Consider the following 20,897-nt stretch of genomic DNA (forward strand, 5'->3'; position numbering starts at 1 on the left):
TGCCTACTAAACCATATCCCAAAATGCCAGATCTACACATTTTTTTAACACCTCCGGGGATGAGGACTCAACTACTCCCCTGGTCAGCCTGTTCCAATGCCTGACCTAGTGAAGAAATTTTTCCTAATACCTAATCCAAACCTCCCCTGATGCAACTTGAGGCCATTGCCTCTCGTCTTATCGCTAGTTACCTGGGAGAAGAGACCAACATCCACCTCACTACAACCTCCTTTCAGGCAGTTGTAGAGAGCGATGAGGTCCCCCCTCAGCCTCCTCTTCTCCAGACTAAACAGCCCCAGCTCCCTCAGCCGCTCCTCATAGGACTTGTTCTCTAGACCCCTCACCAGCCTTGTTGCTCTTCTCTGGACATGCCTCAGCACCCCAATGTCTTTCTTGTAGTGAGGGGCCCAAAACTGAACACAGTACTCCAGGTGCAGCCTCAGCAGTGCGGAGTACAGGGGCACGATCACCTCCCTGCTCCTACTGGCCACGCTATTCCTGATACAAGCCAGGATGCCGTTGGCCTTCTTGGCCACCTGGGCACACTGCTGGCTCATCTTCAGCTGGCTGTCGACCAGCACCCCAACATGTTTTGCCACCAGGCAGCTTTCCAGCCACTCCTCCTCAAGCCTGTAGCGTTGCATGGGGTTGCCGTGACCCAAGTGCAGAACCTGGCACTTGGCCTTGTTGAACCTCATACAGTTGGCCTCGGCCCATCATTCCAGTTTGTCCAGATCCCTCTGCAGAGCCTTCCCACCCTCAAGCAGATCGACACTCCCAGCTGACTTGGTGTCATCTGCAGATTTACTGAGGGAGCACTCAATCCCCTCATCCAGATCATTGATAAAGATGTTAAAGAAGACCAGACCCAAAACCAAGCCTTGGGGAACACCACTCATGACCGGCTGCCAGCTGAAAGCTGTTTTGAAAGTTATATATTGTTCAAAATATAGTAGTAATAATCATACTGTAGTTTTGTTTAGTTTGTTTGTTTTTTCTTTACTATTGAATGCGCTAAAAATACTTATTGTAAACAATGAACATTTCTGTGTCTGACAGGTCCACGTGACAACAGTAAAATGGGAATCCTTTACATCCTGGTTCCCAGCATAGCCATTCCTCTTGTTATTGCCTGCCTTTTCTTCCTGGTCTGTATGTGCAGAAACAAGCAGAAGGCATCTGCTGCTACACCACAGCGCCGCCAGCTGATGGCATCTCCTAGCCAGGACATGGAAATGCCACTCATTAATCAACACAAACAGGTATTTTTTCCAGAATTTGCTTAGGCCACATATTTCCAAAGTGTTGTGATTTTCAGTGTATCAGGTTGTCGGTGTTAGAATTGAACCATGTTGTAAAGAACCTAATTTTCGTTCTCTGGTGGCCATCTGCTTCAATGAAAACCAGGTCTTGCGCTTGCTAGCTGTATCTAGAAATCATGGCCTTGGGCAACAGCTTTCAGGACAAAATATTTTATGATGTTTGCCCCTACCTGCCTAACCCCATTCTGCCTGTTGTCTGAGTGACTGGAAATGTTGTTATTTCTGATCCAGCCTTCAGCCTGGAGCTCGTTTTCACTCCTGGTAATGACATGGCCAGTTTGCTTGTTCAAAGCAGGATGCACGGTGGGGTTTCTTGTCTAATGTGTTGGCCCTGTCTGCTGGTATTCTGAACCACCACTGAGCAGGGACTTGAGCCGGGGTGCAACATGTTTTGAAGGCTGTGTATCACAAAGGATGGTGGAATGAAAATGGCTTGGAACTTCTGTCTACAGATCTCAGCTCCCATATACGATTTTCTGCGTCAACTAACTGATCTCTGCGCTAAAATCCTGTTCAGAGCTAATGTTAAATTTTTAATCACAGTATTTACAAGATGTAAGCTCTAAAAAACAATGCCTGATTTAGAACAATTGGCAACATCTGTTCAGGAAACTGTAGAATCTTTGTGGGATATTACCAATTGTAACAAATTGCGTTCATTTTCTGTGATAAAGGGGAGGTTTAATAGCTGAGTCCGGGCTGTGCTGGAAACTGTCTGGTTCAGTCCACGGTCCGCTGGCCACTAAAATCAGAGCTTGTTCCTTTTAAAGCCTCTTTCCAGCCTGCCCTGCTCCATCCTGCTGTGCTGCCCTGTGTGTAGAGATGTGCCAGCTGCGTCTGGTCCAGTCAGGGACTCCTCCAGCCCACAATGGTCATGACAGACCCATCAGACCACCATCACAAACTCCCTTGCTTTCCCTGCCAGCTGCAGGAGAAGCGGTCTGGGAATTACTCGTGCTCGGCTTTGTCACCTTTTCCTGCAAGTGCCAGAAAGATGTTCCATCTTCTTTCCGCTCTTCTTCCACACCCCTCTTCATCAGAGCTAGTGCAAGGTTTCTCAGTGGGGATACTATGTACTGCTACCCACAGGCAGAGACCATTCCTGTAGCACAACGGAGGAGAAAGGACAGATCTGCTACTGCAGAACTGAAAGAGAGAGATTTTGTTCCCCCTTCTGCTGGAAGGGATGTTTCTGTTCACCCCAAGGCTGCCAGCTCCTCAGCCAGTGCCCACAGCTTTTCTGACAGATCTCCAGTGGGCATGTCTGGGCAGATCTGTAGGGCAAGTGCAGCTGCCGTTAATAGACGTAATCATTTACCAGGCTTACTCCAAACCAATTATTCATTTAGCTTGCAGGAATTATGGTCTCTTCTTTATAAAAATAATTATACTCATCAGCTTGCAGCATAATTCAGTTTACACTTCTGACAATAGTAGAATTCATTTCAAGGTTAACTGTAGAATCAATATACTAATGTGAACACATGAAAAGCTGAAAAGTTATTTAGGCCCCTTTTATGTTTTTTTTTTCTTTTTTTTCGTTAGGGGTTGGAAGGGACCTCTGTGGGTCATCTAGTCCAACCCCCCACCGAAGCAGGGTCGCCTAGAACAGGCTGCAGAAGACCTTGTCCAGGCGGGTCTTGAATATCTCCAGAGAAGGAGACTCCACAACCTCCCTGGGCAGCCTGTTCCAGTGCTCCGTCACCCTCAGAGGGAAGAAGTTCTTCCTCATGTTCAGACGGAACTTCCTATGCTTCAGTTTGTGCCCGTTGCCCGGGAACTTTTCTAGAATAAGAGATTCTGTTGTGGAGAAAACATTGCGATTTTTTACTGACTTACTTTCCTTGCTTTCCTTACTTCATTTCAGGCTAAACTTAAAGAAATCAATCTGTCCACTGTGCGATTTATGGAGGAACTAGGAGAGGAGAGATTTGGCAAAGTCTACAAGGGGCATCTTTTTGGTACAGCACCAGGTGAACAGACACAAGCGGTTGCTATCAAGACACTTAAAGACAAAGCAGAACTGGCTCTTCGGGAAGAATTCAAACACGAGGCAATGATGAGATCACGATTACAGCACCCAAACATTGTTTGTTTGCTGGGAATAGTGACGAAGGAGCAACCCATAAGCATGATTTTTAGTTATTGTTCCCACAGTGACCTCCATGAGTTCTTGGTGATGAGATCTCCCCATTCGGATGTTGGCAGCACTGACGATGACAAGACGGTAAAATCCACTCTGGAACCAGCAGACTTCTTCCACATCGTGACTCAGATAGCTGCAGGAATGGAATATCTTTCAAGCCACCACGTTGTCCACAAGGACTTGGCCACTAGAAATATACTGGTGTTTGATAAACTGAATGTGAAAATATCTGATTTAGGCCTTTTCAGGGAAGTTTACGCTGCTGATTACTACAAACTGATGGGAAATTCCCTTCTTCCTATCCGGTGGATGTCCCCTGAGGCTATTATGTATGGCAAGTTTTCTATTGATTCCGATATATGGTCGTATGGAGTTGTATTGTGGGAAGTTTTCAGCTATGGCCTGCAGCCTTACTGTGGTTATTCTAACCAGGATGTCATCGAGATGATCAGGAACCGACAGGTTTTGCCATGTCCTGACGACTGCCCCACGTGGATATACACTTTGATGTTGGAGTGCTGGAATGAATTTCCCAACAGAAGACCAAGATTTAAAGATATACACAACAGACTAAGAACATGGGGAAACCTTTCTAACTACAACAGCTCAGCGCAAACCTCTGGGGCAAGCAACACCACACAAACAAGTTCTCTCAGTACAAGCCCTGTTAGCAACGTCAGCAACGCTAGGTACATTGGACCAAAGCAGAAAACTCCAGCTTTCCCTCAACCGCAATTCATACAAATGAAAGGGCAGATGAGACCAATGGTCCCACCTCCTCAGCTGTACATTCCAGTCAATGGTTACCAGCCAATGCCTGCCTATGGTGCTTACTTGCCAAATTTTTACCCCGTCCAAATCCCAATGCAAATGGCTCCTCAGCAGATGCCTCCCCAGATCATTCCTAAACCAGGCTCCCACCACAGCGGGAGCGGATCCACCAGCACAGGCTATGTAACAACGGCGCCGTCCAATGCGTCGGTGGCCGACAGGGCTGCTCTGCTCTCAGAGGGCACGGATGACACACACAATGGAGCAGAAGACATTGCCCAGAATCCTGTCCAGGAGGAGGAGGAAGAGGAGGGCTCTGTGCCCGAGACCGAATTGCTGGGTGATAATGACACACTTCAGATGGACGAAGCAGAAATTCAATCAGAAGCCTAAGGAATTTGGCCTCATTACTGAGAATTTCACGTCACTTCCATGGAGACTGTAGATCCTTAGGCTTAATAGCAGTGATTTTGATCTGACTAAAAGAAACAGAACCAAAAAACCTACACCCATGTAAAGTGCAGCAGTAGTGATATACCAGATTTATTGACCATTGCCACCATCGAATTTTGCAAATATGCTGGTATAGAATTGCTGGGTTTAATCTTTTTTACTGTCCTACAGTTCTTGAGGGAAGCTGCTTTTCAGTTATGTACTGTTGCTGTGCAACATGTTGCAGAGTAGCATTGCACATCATGTATATCATGATATGTGAGTGTAATGTTAGTGAGTTATGCTTAAACCAATAACACAGAAAGGAATCCAACTATGGTTGCAGAGTTGCTCCGAGCATAAAGAAGTGCCCTGGATGTGATGGACAGCTTAGTTTACAGTATTTATCTCTGACATAAGGGACATGAGATTGGTGTTTGCTTTTTGAGTCTGAAAAAATAACAAGTTGAGAATACTGATCTGTGTTTTTATGATGATAACCAGGAAAATAGGGAAACTGAACATAAAATTGGCTGTGCTGAGCCAGACCATGGGTCTGCCCAGCCCAGTAGCATGTCTCGAAAGGGCATCGATAATGTGTGCCCAGGGAAGACTGCGAGGGCAATTTCCCTTGTAGAATTTCCCTAGGGTGTTTCCCCAGCCTCCAGCAATTTGTGGCTTAGGAACTTCCCAGGCCAGAAGTGGATTTTCTTTTTCTGTTTAATAGCCCTCGATGGAATTTTCTACCATGAATTTATCCAAATGATTTTTGAACCCACATTAACTTATAGCATCCACAAGATCCTGTGGAATAACATGAGAGAAGAGAGGATGGTTTTCTTTCATCATTCCCAATGAATGACTGTGACAGAAGCTTCCAAATAAGATCGTCTGACTGCAGTTGTGGATGAAAGTATTCCTTCTCTGCTGTGCATTTTCAGCAGCAAGCGGCCTTAATACACTGTTAACCAAAAATGGGGATATTGTAGGGGATATTGTAGGTGTGCACTAACTTAACAATCCAACTTTAATTGCATATTGGTTATCAAGTACAGAAAAGAGCTCCACATGTATGCTCCTACATTGTAAAAGTGTTGGGTTTTGTACGGGGTTATCAGCTTACTTGATTTACTGCAATTACTGCTGGATTGCGTGTGAAACCGTGTTTTTTCCTGCCTCTTTAGTGAAAATGAATCTTTGAACTTTAGAAGACCAAAATAAGCGATACTGTACAAAGTGCTGGTTTTGTGCTTCTGTTTGCAGGATGAATCATGTACAGACCTTTAAATGTAATTTATGTTTTACTACATTTTATATACTTTTTTTCATTGAAATACTTGGATTTTTGAATGAATGACTTTATAACTTAACCGTTTACAATATTCACATGTGGTACAGTTTTATTGTATTGCTGTTTCATTTTGTTAAACATGCAGACAGGTCCATACATTTCATGACCCTTTCTGTAATACAAGCAATACACGTTCTCATTAGCATTGTAGCCAACACACACTATAGCTAGAAGTTGTACATCCAACATGGAGTATTCAATAAAGTGATGCAAAAAGTATGATTAAGCATGTTACCTTTTCTAGTTCCTACAGCCGCTGTTTGTTACGGTACTTTGTGGAAGTAAAAATGGCCACTGTTCTTAGGTTAAATGTTGCATACCTAAACGACAACTTTTTATTTTATTACATTGGGATTCACTTGTAAGTCATGTATTGTTGTGATGTACACCCTGTGTTCACGGTATGGCAGCGTTACTTATTTCCAGCATTTCACCTGGATTTGGAAATGCACTGGTAGGAATAAAATATGAAAGCTTTATTACTTGTGTTAATATAATGCAGCTTTGGGTGCTATTACTAAATAAAGGATAAATAAATAAAAAATTGTGAAGTTTGTTTACTTTGAGTTCTTTGTTTCTTCTAGGTTTCATGTTCTCAGGTTATTGAGCTTCATTAATCAACTACAGTGTCTTTCTTTGCTAACTCACTGCCTGGAAAATGGAGGGTAGTGGTCCAGTTACACCACAGATGTGTCAGTGAGAGAAGAGACACGATGAATGAACGAGCGGCAGTTGGTGGAGGCTTCCGTACAGCACTGTCTGAAGTTCAGCCCATTTCTGACAGTCAAAGAGCATTACAACTTTGGGTGCTTTGGGTGCAGTTTGGGAAATTCCTAATTCCTTTGTTCAAGCCTCATAAGTTCAAACATATAAATCACTATAGTCAGAGTAAGTAGGACAGACTCCTGTACTGACTTTCCCATCCCACTAAGATGTAGATGTGCTCTCAAAGTGATGGTAGAGGAGCAGTATACAATTCTCTAGGCCAGTCTTGGTGGTACACACAGTACCGCAGAGGGGGTTTGTCCCCTCTGTTGGTGTGGATGCACCTCCCTGAGCTGCCACAATGGGAGCCATGGCGGCATGCAAACACCTTGTCTGCGGCTCAGGTGAGAACCTCTGCCCAAGTGGTTAGCACTACCAACACGTTAGTGGCGAGTGTAAGTCGTCTGAATTGGCAGTAACTTGTTGCTCTGCAACTCCCCAGGCTACTCCGCTCGTGATGTCTGCTGTGGAGACCCAGCCAGAGTCAGGATCTGCCTGTCCTCCTCGGGATTTGGAAGCAAGGCCAAGGAAGAGCAGGATAGGGATGTGGAGGTAAGTGGATGGGACATGGTGGTACGGTGGGAATAGAGGAGGGAAAGGTTGGAGCTGGGGCCCAGCAGAGCCAGCATAATGCTGCTCACTAGGGCAGGCAACGTTCCTTCTTCTTGCTAGGGCTAGCAAATCTGGAGTTTATCCTGGTGGCAAAACAACTTTTCTAGGCAACAGACATATGTCTGGACGGCCAGGAGAGGGCAAGGTGTTTTTGAGAAGACTCTGGGATGTTTCAAAGGTTTTAACTTGCCACTTACTAGTCCCCTACTCTGCTTCAGTGAATAGTATCTTTCTAAGAAGACAGGTACTGACCTTGGGAAAGACAGAGCATTGATAAGTGTCCACAGCAGTCCACTGATGAGGCAGGAGAGAGACTGCCGGTTCTGCGTCTCCAGTGATGTGTAACACTGGATGTGGTGCATACCCTTCTCATGCCCATCCCAGCTGGTTTAGCTGTCCTCATTCAAGCCCAGCTCTCTGATATGGTGCAGGTGTCTGATCTTGACTCGGCATGTTCTGAAGAAAGAGCTATTGGAGAAAGAGGTGGAAGGATCCCTGGTGGCACCAACCCCTTCTCATGTGGAGCCTGTGCCTGCAGAGCATGAATATGCTCCTGGGATTCACCTCAGGGCAGGGCAAAGCACCCCTGTGCTAAAGAGGTCCCTGGCAGGGCTGGAGATCAGCCCAGCATCAGCAAGCCTGAAAGTCTGCACTGCCCGTATTCATGAGTACTGGTAAGGAAGGGATGAGGAAGGAGAAGCTGAAACACGAGGCAGGAGGGCTTTGGGTATAGAAGAGTCACAAGTGCTGAGAGGCAAAGTCTTGATCCATGACAGGACTTTTTTAGGGTGCATATGTCCCAGAGCATAAAGAACCAAAAGTCTACAGGATCCAGCAGTGCCTTGGTCAACTGGGCATCTGCCTGTGCCTGAAAACAAATGTGGGTCCCTGTTTGCAAAAGCATATGGGGTAGATGGGGAATGGATTTGCAGTCACAGGGCAGGGATGATCGGGGATGGTTCATAGTCTGAGCAGGGAAATGAAGTGTCTTTAGATGTGCACATCGCCACCAGCATGATAGTGCAGCCTGGCAAGAACACTGATCTGAATCCTGTTCTGATACTGTCTGAGATCTGGGTTGGTGCTGAGTGTTTTCATCTGTTTTACCCATTGGGACTACAGGAAAGACAAAACTGTTAACAGTCCAGTATAAACAGCTGTGTAGGAACAGAGGATTCACCCGCAGTGCAAACTGATAATTACAAATAGGCCTTGTTTTTACAAGCTTTGATAGGCAAGCTTCATTCCTTCACCTTCAACTAAATGTCACTACTCTCGGTTTCATCTAATTATTTCCCTAAAGGCTGATCCAGAAGGACATGCTCCCTGTGGAGATATGAATCCTTTGCTTCCTGTGTCTGCTGTGGCTATTAACATCATAGTAAGTCAAAGGGAAATTACTTCACAGTATGAGTACCTCAAATTTTTATTAGAGATATAAATTTGCATTTGTTTCTCACTTATTCTAAGTGAGTTCATTAGGTGTCACTTACTTCTGTCTTCAGAGAAATCATCTCACTTCGGCCGTGTGGGAATAAAGCAAAGAGGTCTGATGCTCTTTGGGAGAGAGCTCGGGGATGCTTGAGTTGGAGCACTCTCAAAAGATGTCAGACCTTCAGGTGTTTGCCAAAACAGATACGAGGATGAAACACCCAACTTGCAAGCACAGTCATATCTTCAAATAAAGCCACACTTTACAGTGTTTAATTCATAGTATAGTGCTGTGTGGCTGGTAACTCTCTGTTTCTAGACAGGCAAACTCTACCACAAACTTCTCACAAAAAGCATTTCAGTTACTCAGAATACAAAGAGAAAATCCACTAGCAAAGCCATCCTCTGTTTGAGGAAAGGGACTAAAATTGTGTTGTAAGGAACAGTGTATGTCACTGTTCTATAAATAAATGTACAAAATATTAGTAGGGTGGCAAGAATCAAGTTTTGGAGAATTTCTCAGACACTGAGAAAGGAGTATTAGAAGATTAGAAGGCTAGTGGCATACAGCATGGACAATGACATGGCACAGTGAACAAGGTTTAGTTCTGTCTTACTATAAAATGAGTTTTGTTCACCTTTTTTCAAAAGCGACCTTGTGTAATCTTTTTGGTTTCTCCCAGCTTGCAGATATGACAAGTTGTTGGCTCCTTCAGTCAACAATATGAGGTCTGAGCAATCTAGGGACTATCAAGCAATACTAAATGTGCTCAGCTGACAAGATAAACCAAGTCCACGATATCCTGGTCAGGCAGATCTTTCTTTAAACCAAAACTTACTGTATCTACTGTGATAAAATGTAGGACAGTTGGTTTGGCAGGGTTTTCCTTTCAGAAAAATGCTGTAAAAACATTTTGCACCTAATATTCCTGTCTTGCCCTATGTTTGATGTGAAGAGTTGTGGTGCCTGGACTCTATAGCCACTGCTCCTCCTTGACACATTCATAGTGTGGGCTCCAAACACATAGTTTCCACTGCAGAAGGCTGGGCCCTCTGGCTTGCTTTGTGACCTCAAGTAGAAGGCAACCCCTGTGTGCGTATGTGTGTACGCATGGCTGGTTTTGGAACAAAAAATATCCTGGAATGTGAGGCAATAGTTCGGTGTTCAGGGTCAAATGAAATGTGTGTGTGTGTGCGTGCACATGCACATATACGTACACACATGCACGTGTACGTACACACCCATGCATACAGACACGAAACAGCAAGGGGCAATGCATGTTCAGATAATTGTAGTTCATTAGAGGGTGTTTTTGCCTTTGCCCTGTCTGCTATGTGCAGGTGCTCCAGGGCTATGTGAGGTCTTTTGCAGCTCTGCAGCCAAACCCAGTTGCTCCTAGTGTGAAGTTTAGTCCTTCCCCAGCACTGCTTGCAGCCGGTCACAGTGCTCGGGGCTGTGCCAGGAGAAGACTCATGGGGCGAGCCTGGCACAAGGAATCCCCTAGCAGCACCCATGGGGTGCTGACCCCGGGTGGGACTTGCAGAGGGGTTTGTCACCGTCACTGTTATGCTCCCACTCTCTCTCCGACACCCGTGCTGAGGGCCTCAGCGCTCTCCCCAGCCCAGGCCCCATCCAGTTGCTTTAAATGAAAAAACACATCTCTAAATCTTAGCTGAATACTGCAAGATTGCACAAGCAGGGGGAAGTAATATAACTGAGGTTATGGCAGGAGCTGGAAATAGTATGGGGTTCACAGGGCTGTAAATCTCCAGGAGAGTCGGAATTTGAAATAATACGATACTGAGGGAACATAGAATCCGATGTAGCTACTTCTCATTTCTATTGATCTGAAAGAGGAACTTTACTTTATCTCAATTACAGTGTACCTGATGGTTTAACTGTCCTTCTTAAGACCTGTGTCTAAAACTGGAAATAACCCATCTGTTCACTAGGTTCTTCTGTTAACTCCAAAAGTAGTAGAATTAGGGGGAAAAAATTAGATTAAAATTACTGCATTCGTGTAGTTGAATGTTTGTTTCCACACACCAATAATCTTCATGGATATTTATGGAAAGTGCTTTTATTGCCACATATTTTATATTTGTTTCTGAAGAAAGTATTTTTTGTGGGAGCCACCCTCCACATAGACTTCGTGCAAATTTCTTCTCAAACAACCAAAGCAGTCACTGGAGATGTTGGGAGCTGTTGTAATTTTGATTCATAACAATCAGTTTTAACAATCTTATGAAGAAACCCAACTCTAATTCTTAGTCTGCTTTAGAGGTAACTATTTCATATACAGCACCATTAACAAATGAAGGGAATTCCTTTCAGAACCACAAAAGACATTGTAATTAACGGATGGGATTCTGGGTAGGAAAATAGGCAGCAGACTAAAGAAGTAATTGACCACATAGGGACTGTCTCTAAGTCATTTAAAACCAGAAACATTTCAGGTGCATAGCATTAATTTAATTTAGATGTAATATGATTTCATCAGAGGCTGATTATTCCCAAATGTAGTCCGAGTTTTTACATCTATGGTAAAGATCTTTGTCTTCCTCTGTTGATAATCCTACAAATATGTTTTTTTCATAACTTGATGTGGTTTACCATTTAATTAGTTTCATATCAGATTTAAATTAAACTTATATCTGAGATGTAATCTGAAGTGTTGAGAGAAATATCATGTAAAAGAGCTGATAGTCATGTGCTTTTCATTCCTCGGAGGTGATGTTGTGTTCCAGTTCTTCCCACTATCTTGTTTCCACACTGAACGCGTGTCTCCTCAGTGTATCTTTCTGTTCCCAGCTCAGTTGGGTGATCATTTCAGTAGAAATTACTGAGGAAGCGTTTCAAATTATACGCTGTTAACACTGAAAGAACTAGGAATAAAGAATTTTTTTCTGTATGAAGTGAAGGTATTTCGTGCTGTCTTTGCTTCCTCTGTTCCTTGTTCCTTTAGTATATTCCTTGCCCTTACCCTCCATTAGGTATTTCTCAGAGGACAACCACAGCATTCACTAATGCCTTTCCTTTACTTGCAATACTGTTCTCTAAGGGCAGACTAAAAGACACAGTTTATATATTTATAAATAGATATGTTTACGAACGAACTCAGTCTTGACATGTTGAAAAGCATGCAGTGGTAAAAGTGTGAGGATTTTGTTGCTTGCTAACTTGCAAATCCAAACATTCCCAAACAAAAGGGTGGATGCAAGCAAGGTCTTTGGTTTTCAGTGCAGGTTCACTGCTGGCTTCCCTGTGGCCTGCACCTTTGCGTCCTACAAAACGTAACTACTGGCTTTTCATGAACATTTTCCAATGTCTTTGCTTATAATTAGTGAATATTTTTGTAATTTCTTTACCCATTCTCTTATCCAGGTATATGATGTAAGCAGTTCAACTCCTAACAGTCCTCTGCTGTTGGTGTCTGTTAAGATTGCTTTTGTGGAAAGAACTACCCCGTGTTAAAAGAAGCGAACCCACCCAAGCCGATGCAGAGTTCACTTACGGAACAGGCAGGGTGCTTTAAGCTCAGGCATCCTCCTAGCTCTGGGACACCCGGCAAAAGCCACAGGAGAGAGCGGTTGGGGTCCTCCTTACCTGCCTCAGCCTCCAGCCGCTCCTGTTGGCTGACTCCGTGTTGGAGGGGCAAAACCACTGACCTAGCACTGGAGGAGGTCAGGACATTGGGATACTCATTGGGCAGGAGCCTCATGCTGAAAGCTGGGGCTCAAGGTGGTAGTCTTCTGAACTGCCGTAAGCAGACTCAAAACTATGGGACTAGTTAGTCTGAGTACTTTTTTCCTAACCATGTTTGTCCGAGGAGCGGGGTTAATTCTGGGCTGAGTGCCCACCTCTGTCTCTGTGTGGGACCCTGTGTAAGATATTTATGTTTCTGTTGTTGTTTCTCCTGTAAACAACAAAATTGGCGATGCTTTGTACGGGTGTTGTGAGGGGAAACTCATGAGGTACAAGGGAATTTGTACTGCACACAAGCTTAGCACCCTGATGATAGATTACGCTTCATGCTAGATATGGCACAACGGCATTGCAAAAAGGCATCTTCTGCTCCCCAGAAGATTGTCGTACTAACTGGCTTCAGGGTTTTTGGGCTTGGTGCAGGCTATCTGATTGTAGACAGACTGTGTGCAGATGTGGCACTTCTGTGGGGGACAGTGGTCCGAAATGTGCATCTTATAATGACAAATGGTATTGAGACCTGAATCAAAGCCCATTGAAGTCAATGGGAAAAACTCTTTGGCTTCAGAGGGTTTTGGATTAAGGCCATAAGAAGCATTCATCTTGTTCTTTTAGATAAACTGCCCCCAGCTTGTAATCATGGTGTTATTAAAGCACAGTTTAAAAACCTTTTTTTTTCTTTAATAGCTTCTATAGCACAGAACAAACATTGTATTCTTTTCTGAATAACTTAAAAAGCCTGTGATTTTTTCTTTTTTTTTTAACATGGCAGTGTGACATTATAACACCTTAAATTGTTCTATGCATACCAAAAAGTATTCATAGTACATACTGTAATTTCTTGTAATCATTTTGTTCGCTAGCCTATGCCCTTGGGAAAAATATTTGCCAAAATAACATGCATGAAAACCTCTTTTCTTTTTTTTCTTTGTGGCTCTGCTTGGAAATCAGTATACATATTTGCAATAATCTGCTTTTAATAAGTGGGAGTTAATGCACCTACTTTGTTCATGCGTTTTTAAGCATGCTAACATATGAAGGGCTTTTAGGGGGAGGGGGATGGAGAGTTGGGATCTTGCCACTTTGGAAGGAATCCACGTCCAGTCCGAGGTGCAAATCTGACAAAGTGTGCCTGAGCAAGCGAGACAGTGAGATCAGAGCAAGGTTTTGCTTTGCCCCATGGCAGCACTGGTTGAAAACAGGCAACATTGCAGTGGCAGTCTGAGGGCCAGGGAACTTGGGGGCAAAGCTGAGTCCTCCCTGGCCAGCTTGGTCCCTTCCCTGCTGGCCGCCAGCTCTGGGGTCTTTCTTCCCTTCTTCTAAGAGATTGGGACTTGTGGTCTGTCCCAGGGCACTGAGCACATCAAGGCCTCTGCGGCAACTCCATGTGGCTCTAGAGAATGCAATGGTGGGTGCTAACAGCTGCCCAGGACCACAGCAAGATGTCATTGGGAGTAGGGGGGGGCACAGCCCCCATCTCAAAGGCTGATGAGATTTCACCTGGCCCTCTCCAGCAAAAGCACCAACAGTAGGAAAGTGCTCGTCTTCATCCTGTCGGGGATCTGCTCTGTCAGCAAGTAAGTGAAAACAGGGTTTCAGGCGGGGTTGTCAGTGCTTCCTCTCTCCGGGGCGGAAGCGCAGCCCTGCAGACCTCCTCCTGCTGCTCCAGCACTTCTGCGTCTGGCTGGCCACTGAGGATGGGAAGACACACTGTAGAGAGGGGATAAAAACCTTTCTGGAGTCCCAGAAGGCATTTTGTGCAAGTCCACTGCAGGTTTTAGATTAATTGACTTTTTATAAAAAACAATTTACATGTTCGTTGTGTTGGTTTAGTACACCAGGTTTATTATACTAGTCCTTAATATACCAATTTGGTAATAATGTAACTTCCATGTTGGTCTAGTTGCTTTACTTTCACTTGCAGCTTTTCAAGACACTGTTATCAGTGTGTGTTCTTGTGTACATACTTCCACATAGTATTTCTCCCTGAGTGATTTTTCTGTGATTACTGCATTGCAAGTCAGGATTTTATATTTCGGCTAAACATTGCAACATCATGTCAAAATAATTAAGGTGTGATACTTTCCTAATTCTTGTTTAACATCTTTCCCAGTCTTGTTTAACGTCTTTATCAATGATCTGGATGAGGGGATTGAGTGCTCCCTCAGTAAGTTTGCAGATGACACCAAGTTGGGTGGGAGCGTCGATCTGCTTGAGGGTGGGAAGGCTCTGCAGAGGGATCTGGGCAGGCTGGATTGATGGGCTGAGGCCAACTGTATGAGGTTCAACAAGGCCAAGTGCCAGGTTCTGCACTTCGGTCACAACAACCCCATGCAACACTACAGGCTTGAGGAGGAGTGGCTGGAAAGCTGCCTGGCGGAAAAGGACCTGGGGGTGCTGGTCGACAGCCAGCTGAAGATGAGCCAGCAGTGTGCCCAAGTGGCCAAGAAGGCCAACGGCATCCTGGCTTGTATCAGGAATAGCGTGGCCAGTAGGAGCAGGGAGGTGATCGTGCCCCTGTACTCCGCACTGCTGAGGCTGCACCTGGAGTACTGTGTTCAGTTTTGGGCCCCTCACTACAAGAAAGACATTGGGGTGCTGAGGCATGTCCAGAGAAGGGCAAAGAGGCTGGTGAGGGGTCTAGAGAACAAGTCTTGGGAGGAGCAGCTGAGGGAGCTGGGGCTGTTTAGTCTGGAGAAGAGGAGGCTGAGTGACCTTATCACTCTCTACAACTACTTGAAAGGAGGTTGTAGCGAGGCAGGTGTTGGTCTCGCAGGTAACTAGTGATAAGACGAGAGGCAATGGCCTCAAGTTGCATCAGGGGAGGTTTGGATTAGATATTAGGGAAAATTTCTTCACTGAAAGAATGGTCAGAAATTGGAACAGGCTGCCCAGGGAGGTGGTTGAGTCCCCATCCCTCATCCCTTAATCCCCGTGTTAAAAAAACGTATAGATGTGGCACTTCAGGATATGGTTTAGTAAGCATGGTGGTGTTGGGTTGATGGTTGGACTTGATGATCTTACAGATCTTTTCCAATCTATGATTCTGTGATTCTATGAATCTAAGAAAGTCCTTAGTTTGCATTGTTCCGAGGAAATGCTGGACCTGATGCTTCAAGAGTTTTTCACAGAAATTCCACTGCGGCCGGAATAATTTTAAACTTGACTTTCAAGTGAATTGCACACACTTTGAATTCTTATTTGTTTAGATTCTTGCTCTACACACATGCATGTGTATAACCTTTGTACTCTCAGAGAGGCTAAGCAGGATATCGAATGAACACATACTTGCAAAACTGTCCAATATTTCCCAGTGTTTTAGAAGCTGTATTAAACAAACTGAACCTCCTTCTCACATAACACAGTCAAGTACAATGCTGTTTTGGAAAAGGGTGTGCTTTCAGCACTTTTAAAAAGTGATTTTAAAAATAAGCTTTTAAATAATTGTTTAAAAATAAAGTGATGCACCAGGAAAAGGTTCAAGGAGAAGAGAGTGAGTAGTGAGTCCCACTGTTTCAGGGATGAAAATCCAGTGAGTTATTGGCAGATAATTTCTTGTGTTTTCGGAAGCCCGGTGACATCTCACCTGGCATTATAAATTTTCATAAATGGAGGAAATTGTAAATGATGGACTTGGTCTTTTGCTTTTACATCTTGTAACCTCTCTTTGCAGTGTAGCTTTCTGCCCTGATGTTGATTTGAAGGTAAAAATTCACCCAACTTATTTAAGAACCAATCTCAAGAATATTTTTTTTCTATTACATTGTTTTGCTTATGCCATGGTCCCACCCCCTCGAGGAGATCCCAGCCTGATTTGAAAGAGCATGTGAGAAGCAGCGGTGGATCAATCTGATAAGCTCAGCCTTACCTGTGCTGGTTCTGCTGAACTCAGGGAGAGATGCCATAGCACTAGTTCGTTGGAGTGAATCTTGACTGTCACAAGGTTTGGCATTTCTGGTCAATTCTGATGTAATTTGAAAACTTCCACTTTTAAGAGCTAACTTTCCTTTGGAATAGAACATACTACAGAGAAACCAGGCTGATTCACTTTATTGCAATTCAAGTTCCAGCTAGTGGTGCAAATCAAATAAAATAGTCAGTGTAATATTGGCTTGCTCTTGGTTTCTGACCTTGGTCTCTTCTTTGTCTTGACTTTCACTTAGTACAGAAAAAAAGGGGGGTTTAAACAGCAGTACTTCATCTTTTCTGAGGGCCCACAGTTGTTAAGCCATCTTACATTTCAGGCCTACAGATGTCCAGGTTGTACGAAATTCTTGTTAGGTAACAGAAGTGAGAGTTTTAGTTTACGCTAAGCAGGAAAAGAGTTGGCATATCAGAAATAAAATAACACTAAAAGTTGTAATAGGATACTCTTTCAAGAGAGTGGGGTTTCTGTTTAATGAGTTAACCTTACTGCACTACCAAACCCATGTGTAGGTCTTACTTCACAAGAAAAAGGATATGGAAGAATGAGAATCCTTTTTATGTTTGGCATTTACTCTTTGCTATTCTTTTCTGTATAAGCCCAGATCTGTTAAGACTTGTAAGTGTATGTTTAACATAAGGCACAAAAATAATTTGGGGGGCTATTGCGACTAATGCTGAACATGGACCTTAAATAAGAGAGCTGTAATGAGAGAGTACAATATCCTAAGAGTCATGGTTAAAACATTAATTTTCTCCATTACTTTGGAGTATTACTGAATAGGTATTACAGAGTATTGCTGCCAGTGCAGAAACTATGTCTCATTAAAGGTAATGGCCATACTCTCTTGGACTTGCCTGCTTATCCTGCCATAGGTGGCAGCATGGACCATTGGTCACATAAGCAAACTGAGGGAAACAGAGATGTGCAGTTAACAGGCAGCAACAGCCTCTTTAACATTTTATTTACCTGTTTGAATCACTAGAGAGTGTGAACAAGATGCATTTCGAACAGAAGTGTAGCTTTGACCTGTGATTTCTCGGTGGTGAGGGTAGGGATTTTGCCTATTAAATGAAGTAGTAGGTGTGTGGGTGTCTTTAAATAATTACTTCTGAAACGTGGAGATGCAGCTGAGGGAACAAAGGAAAAGTTTCACTGAAACTGTTTTTGTGGAAATGCAGAGGTGTTTTGAATATTGTTATATGCCTGCAATAGGTAGATTTGTGCAAGTGCACTTGCAATAGGACAGTGTTAAGTAACTGTAGAAGCAATGAAAATGTTATTATAGAAATCATAAATCACAGAAAGACTTCTAAGAAAATTGCCAGCTCTTTTTGCAAGTGCGAGAAGAGACAGAACAGACACATAATGAGATGTTTCATTGTTGTACTTTTGAAATTCAGTTTGCATATGTGCTTTCATGTAATTGAGAACTTACAAACTTGTGCTGTGCTGTGTTCAGTAACAGGACAAAACCACTAATACAATTGTGCATCAGCATGCCTTGATCTACCAGTAGACTCTTTATGGATTTTCTAATCAGCCAAATCTCATGCGTTTTTCTCAGAAGCATGAGTCTATTACCAGTAATTGTGAAACTAGGCACTGTTGTTAAAAAAAAATAAAAATAAATATTTATATATTGTCAATTAATTTCATAGTCTTAAAAAAGGCCGCTTGAAACCTCTAGGGTTTAATAAAATGAAGGGCACTGAATGACGCAGATGCTTTTTGGAATATCCCAGAGAGTTGTGATAGTCAGACAGATTTGCCCATATGCTTAATTTCTCACTTTCTCAGAGGTTTTTGTTGATTCAGTTAAAGTGTTGTATGAGCATAGCATTGCCAATAGCAGAGTATTAAGATGTGCTACCCGTGATGGCACTGTAGCTATGAGTTTATCTGGAATCCTTTGTTATGCAACAAAACATCTTGTGTTGACAACCTTATGGAAAACTAGGTAATTGTGTTGATCGTTTACTGCCTAGTTCATCCCCTCTAAAATAAAGCTCTGTGCTTGGCTAATACATTTATCTGAGCAGTAATTTTTGATTTACCAAGAGACCAGTCTTCCAAGCTTCCACCTTTGCACCTTGACTCTCATGCTAGTGACAATGCTCCTGTTACTGCAGATGGCATTTTGGTATATGTTTGCCTTTACTCCTACTCCCATAAATTTCATTTGCAGCTATGCACGTATTTTGTAATCCACATATAATCCATTATGCTTTATGTTTCTTCTGCAGTTTTTCTTGTATCTGCAGTAGATTTACTTATAAGGCTTTGTTTTTACCATTTACTTCTGTTTAAGTAAAGAATTTGTGTTTCTGCATATTGATGAAACATTTTTTTCTCTAGTGACAAAGGACCATTCTGTTAAGCAGTTTCAGTACAGATGGCAAGTATAAGACAATGAAAACATAATCCAAATGAATATACAGAAAAAACAATAACTGTATGCCTATACAGCTTTTTTCTGTAGTTTTTTGTTATTTATAAATTCTGTTGCACTTACAGCATTGTCAGATTCACTTGTAGATCTTGGTTTAGATCTGCCTTGTTGCTGAAATACTGTGGAACAAGTGGAATATGCTGCTCCTTCTTGTACATTCACATCCATTTCAGTTTTAGAAAAGGTCACTCATAACTCCATCTTACTGAACTACATTTACATCAGAGATAAGCGTGTGATGCTCCATTTTCCCAGTATAATAATTAAATACCACGTAGTGACGATAGTAACACTTAACTGTTGCACAGAAACGATCTCCTTCAGGATTATCAGGGACAGAAACAGTAGAGGTGTGGTGCTTGTCAACTTGCAGAGATTCAGGCTTTAATAACTACCTATGTTTATATATTACACCAAACCAATCTTCCAAATAAGGAGATATTGACTCATCACTGTTTACTGCAAGTATAAGTAGTTTTCATGCCTACATTCACAAAGCTTTTATTTCTCCCATTTTACGTGACTGGGTCTTGCATTTAAATGAGATAATTCTCCAGGGAAGGACAAATGTAGGAACTTAACAAACTTTCTTTTCTTTTAGGCTCCATTCAGTCTGTTTTCCTTCCCACCTCCCTCTCTCCTTTGAAAAAGCAAGTAAATACTACTTTGAAAAAGCAAGTAAATATTTATTTTGGAGCAAAATAAAGGCAGTCCCTCTATGTTTTTTCTTTTCCTCCCCCCAGTGTGTAAGGTCAGGGGCAGATATGTTGCCATTTTTGGTTTTTGGTCTAGGGTCGTAAAATACTCTTTTTTGTAGATCTTTGCCTCATCAAGTAAACGTAAACCAGCTAAGAAAAACAAACCATTTAAGACTGTGCTGTTTGGACTCTGTACCTTAGTATTTCAGGCTCTCAGTTGCTGACCATTAAACGTCTGCTCATGCGTAGCAAAATAAGCATGTAGAAGAATAAACTCTGCTCTTCCCTAAACCTTTTTTATGATAAGGATACGTTAGTGAGTCCACTCAAACCGAGAAAGCTCATTGGTCTTGTTATAGAAAGTCTTTGTCAACAATTCTAAGACTTCCCTGAAATTTCAAATCACAGCTGGATGAAAATTTTAAACTCTTTGCTAAAACCTTATTGAAGTGTAAGAATTAGCTTGCATATTAAGTTTAAATGTAGTTAGTATGGCTCTAGGTAATTTTTATTTGGCATTTGCTTTTCTGTTTGTTCAGTAGATGTGCAGAAAGTATCATTCCCTTCTACATGGCTAAACTTAACAAACCTTTTTATTAATAAAACACTGAAATGCCATGTAAAAAATGCTCTACTACTGTATTTGCAAGTACAGCTTTAAATCTGCATATCTGTGTCTTTATAATAATTCTGAAGGGGTGAGTGATGTCTGAAATGTAAGTTGTATGCTACAGTGAAATGTAAACTTTCACTGTAGCATTTCATTCTCAGCACTTGTTTGTGATTGTGACAAATTTTTCAAAAATTTTGACAAACCTAACCTTTCAGACTTACATTTTCCATTTTTATTCTGTGCTGTAAAAAAGTAGCAGGTGCTAGAAAAAAAATGGATGAGTGGAGAAGAGACAAGTTCCTAAACTAATCATAGCAATGGTCTCTGTAGTTGAATGTAGGCCACTGTGGTAAACAGACAGCAGCTTGAAATGGTTGAGCATCTAGCACAAAGACTAACACAAGAAGCCTCCTACTGGAGTTTAAACTCTCTGTGCTTTGTTTTTAAATAATTTAAAGCTTTATTTGAATGCCAGTCTAAAAAGTTATGTTTTCCTAATTTGTAGTTTTCAGTTTCAGTAGAAATATTCAGCATGTTTGCCTCAGCTGAATAGACTGGGTATTCAACCTGTTGCCTTTGGTTACTGTCATTGGACTAAAGACTTGCAAATATCCATGTGTTTACAGAAGATTGGTAGCTTCCATATTAGTTCAGAGCCAGTTTGTTTCTTTTC

General features: G+C 42.6%; 1 protein-coding gene across 1 annotated transcript in view; it reads left to right on the forward strand.

The window, feature by feature from the left end:
- The window catches only part of ROR2 (receptor tyrosine kinase like orphan receptor 2), an 84,232-nt gene extending 77,705 nt beyond the window's left edge, over positions 1-6,527 (forward strand). The window contains exons 8-9 of the mRNA XM_075446847.1: positions 1,060-1,262; positions 3,190-6,527. Coding sequence (XP_075302962.1) covers positions 1,060-1,262; positions 3,190-4,632 — 1,646 coding nt within the window. The 3' untranslated portion in view covers positions 4,633-6,527. The remainder of the gene's footprint in view (positions 1-1,059; positions 1,263-3,189) is intronic.
- The last annotated feature ends 14,370 nt before the right edge of the window (positions 6,528-20,897 follow it).

This window comes from Opisthocomus hoazin, chromosome Z (assembly GCF_030867145.1).
Source record: "Opisthocomus hoazin isolate bOpiHoa1 chromosome Z, bOpiHoa1.hap1, whole genome shotgun sequence".
NCBI lineage: Eukaryota > Metazoa > Chordata > Aves > Opisthocomiformes > Opisthocomidae > Opisthocomus > Opisthocomus hoazin.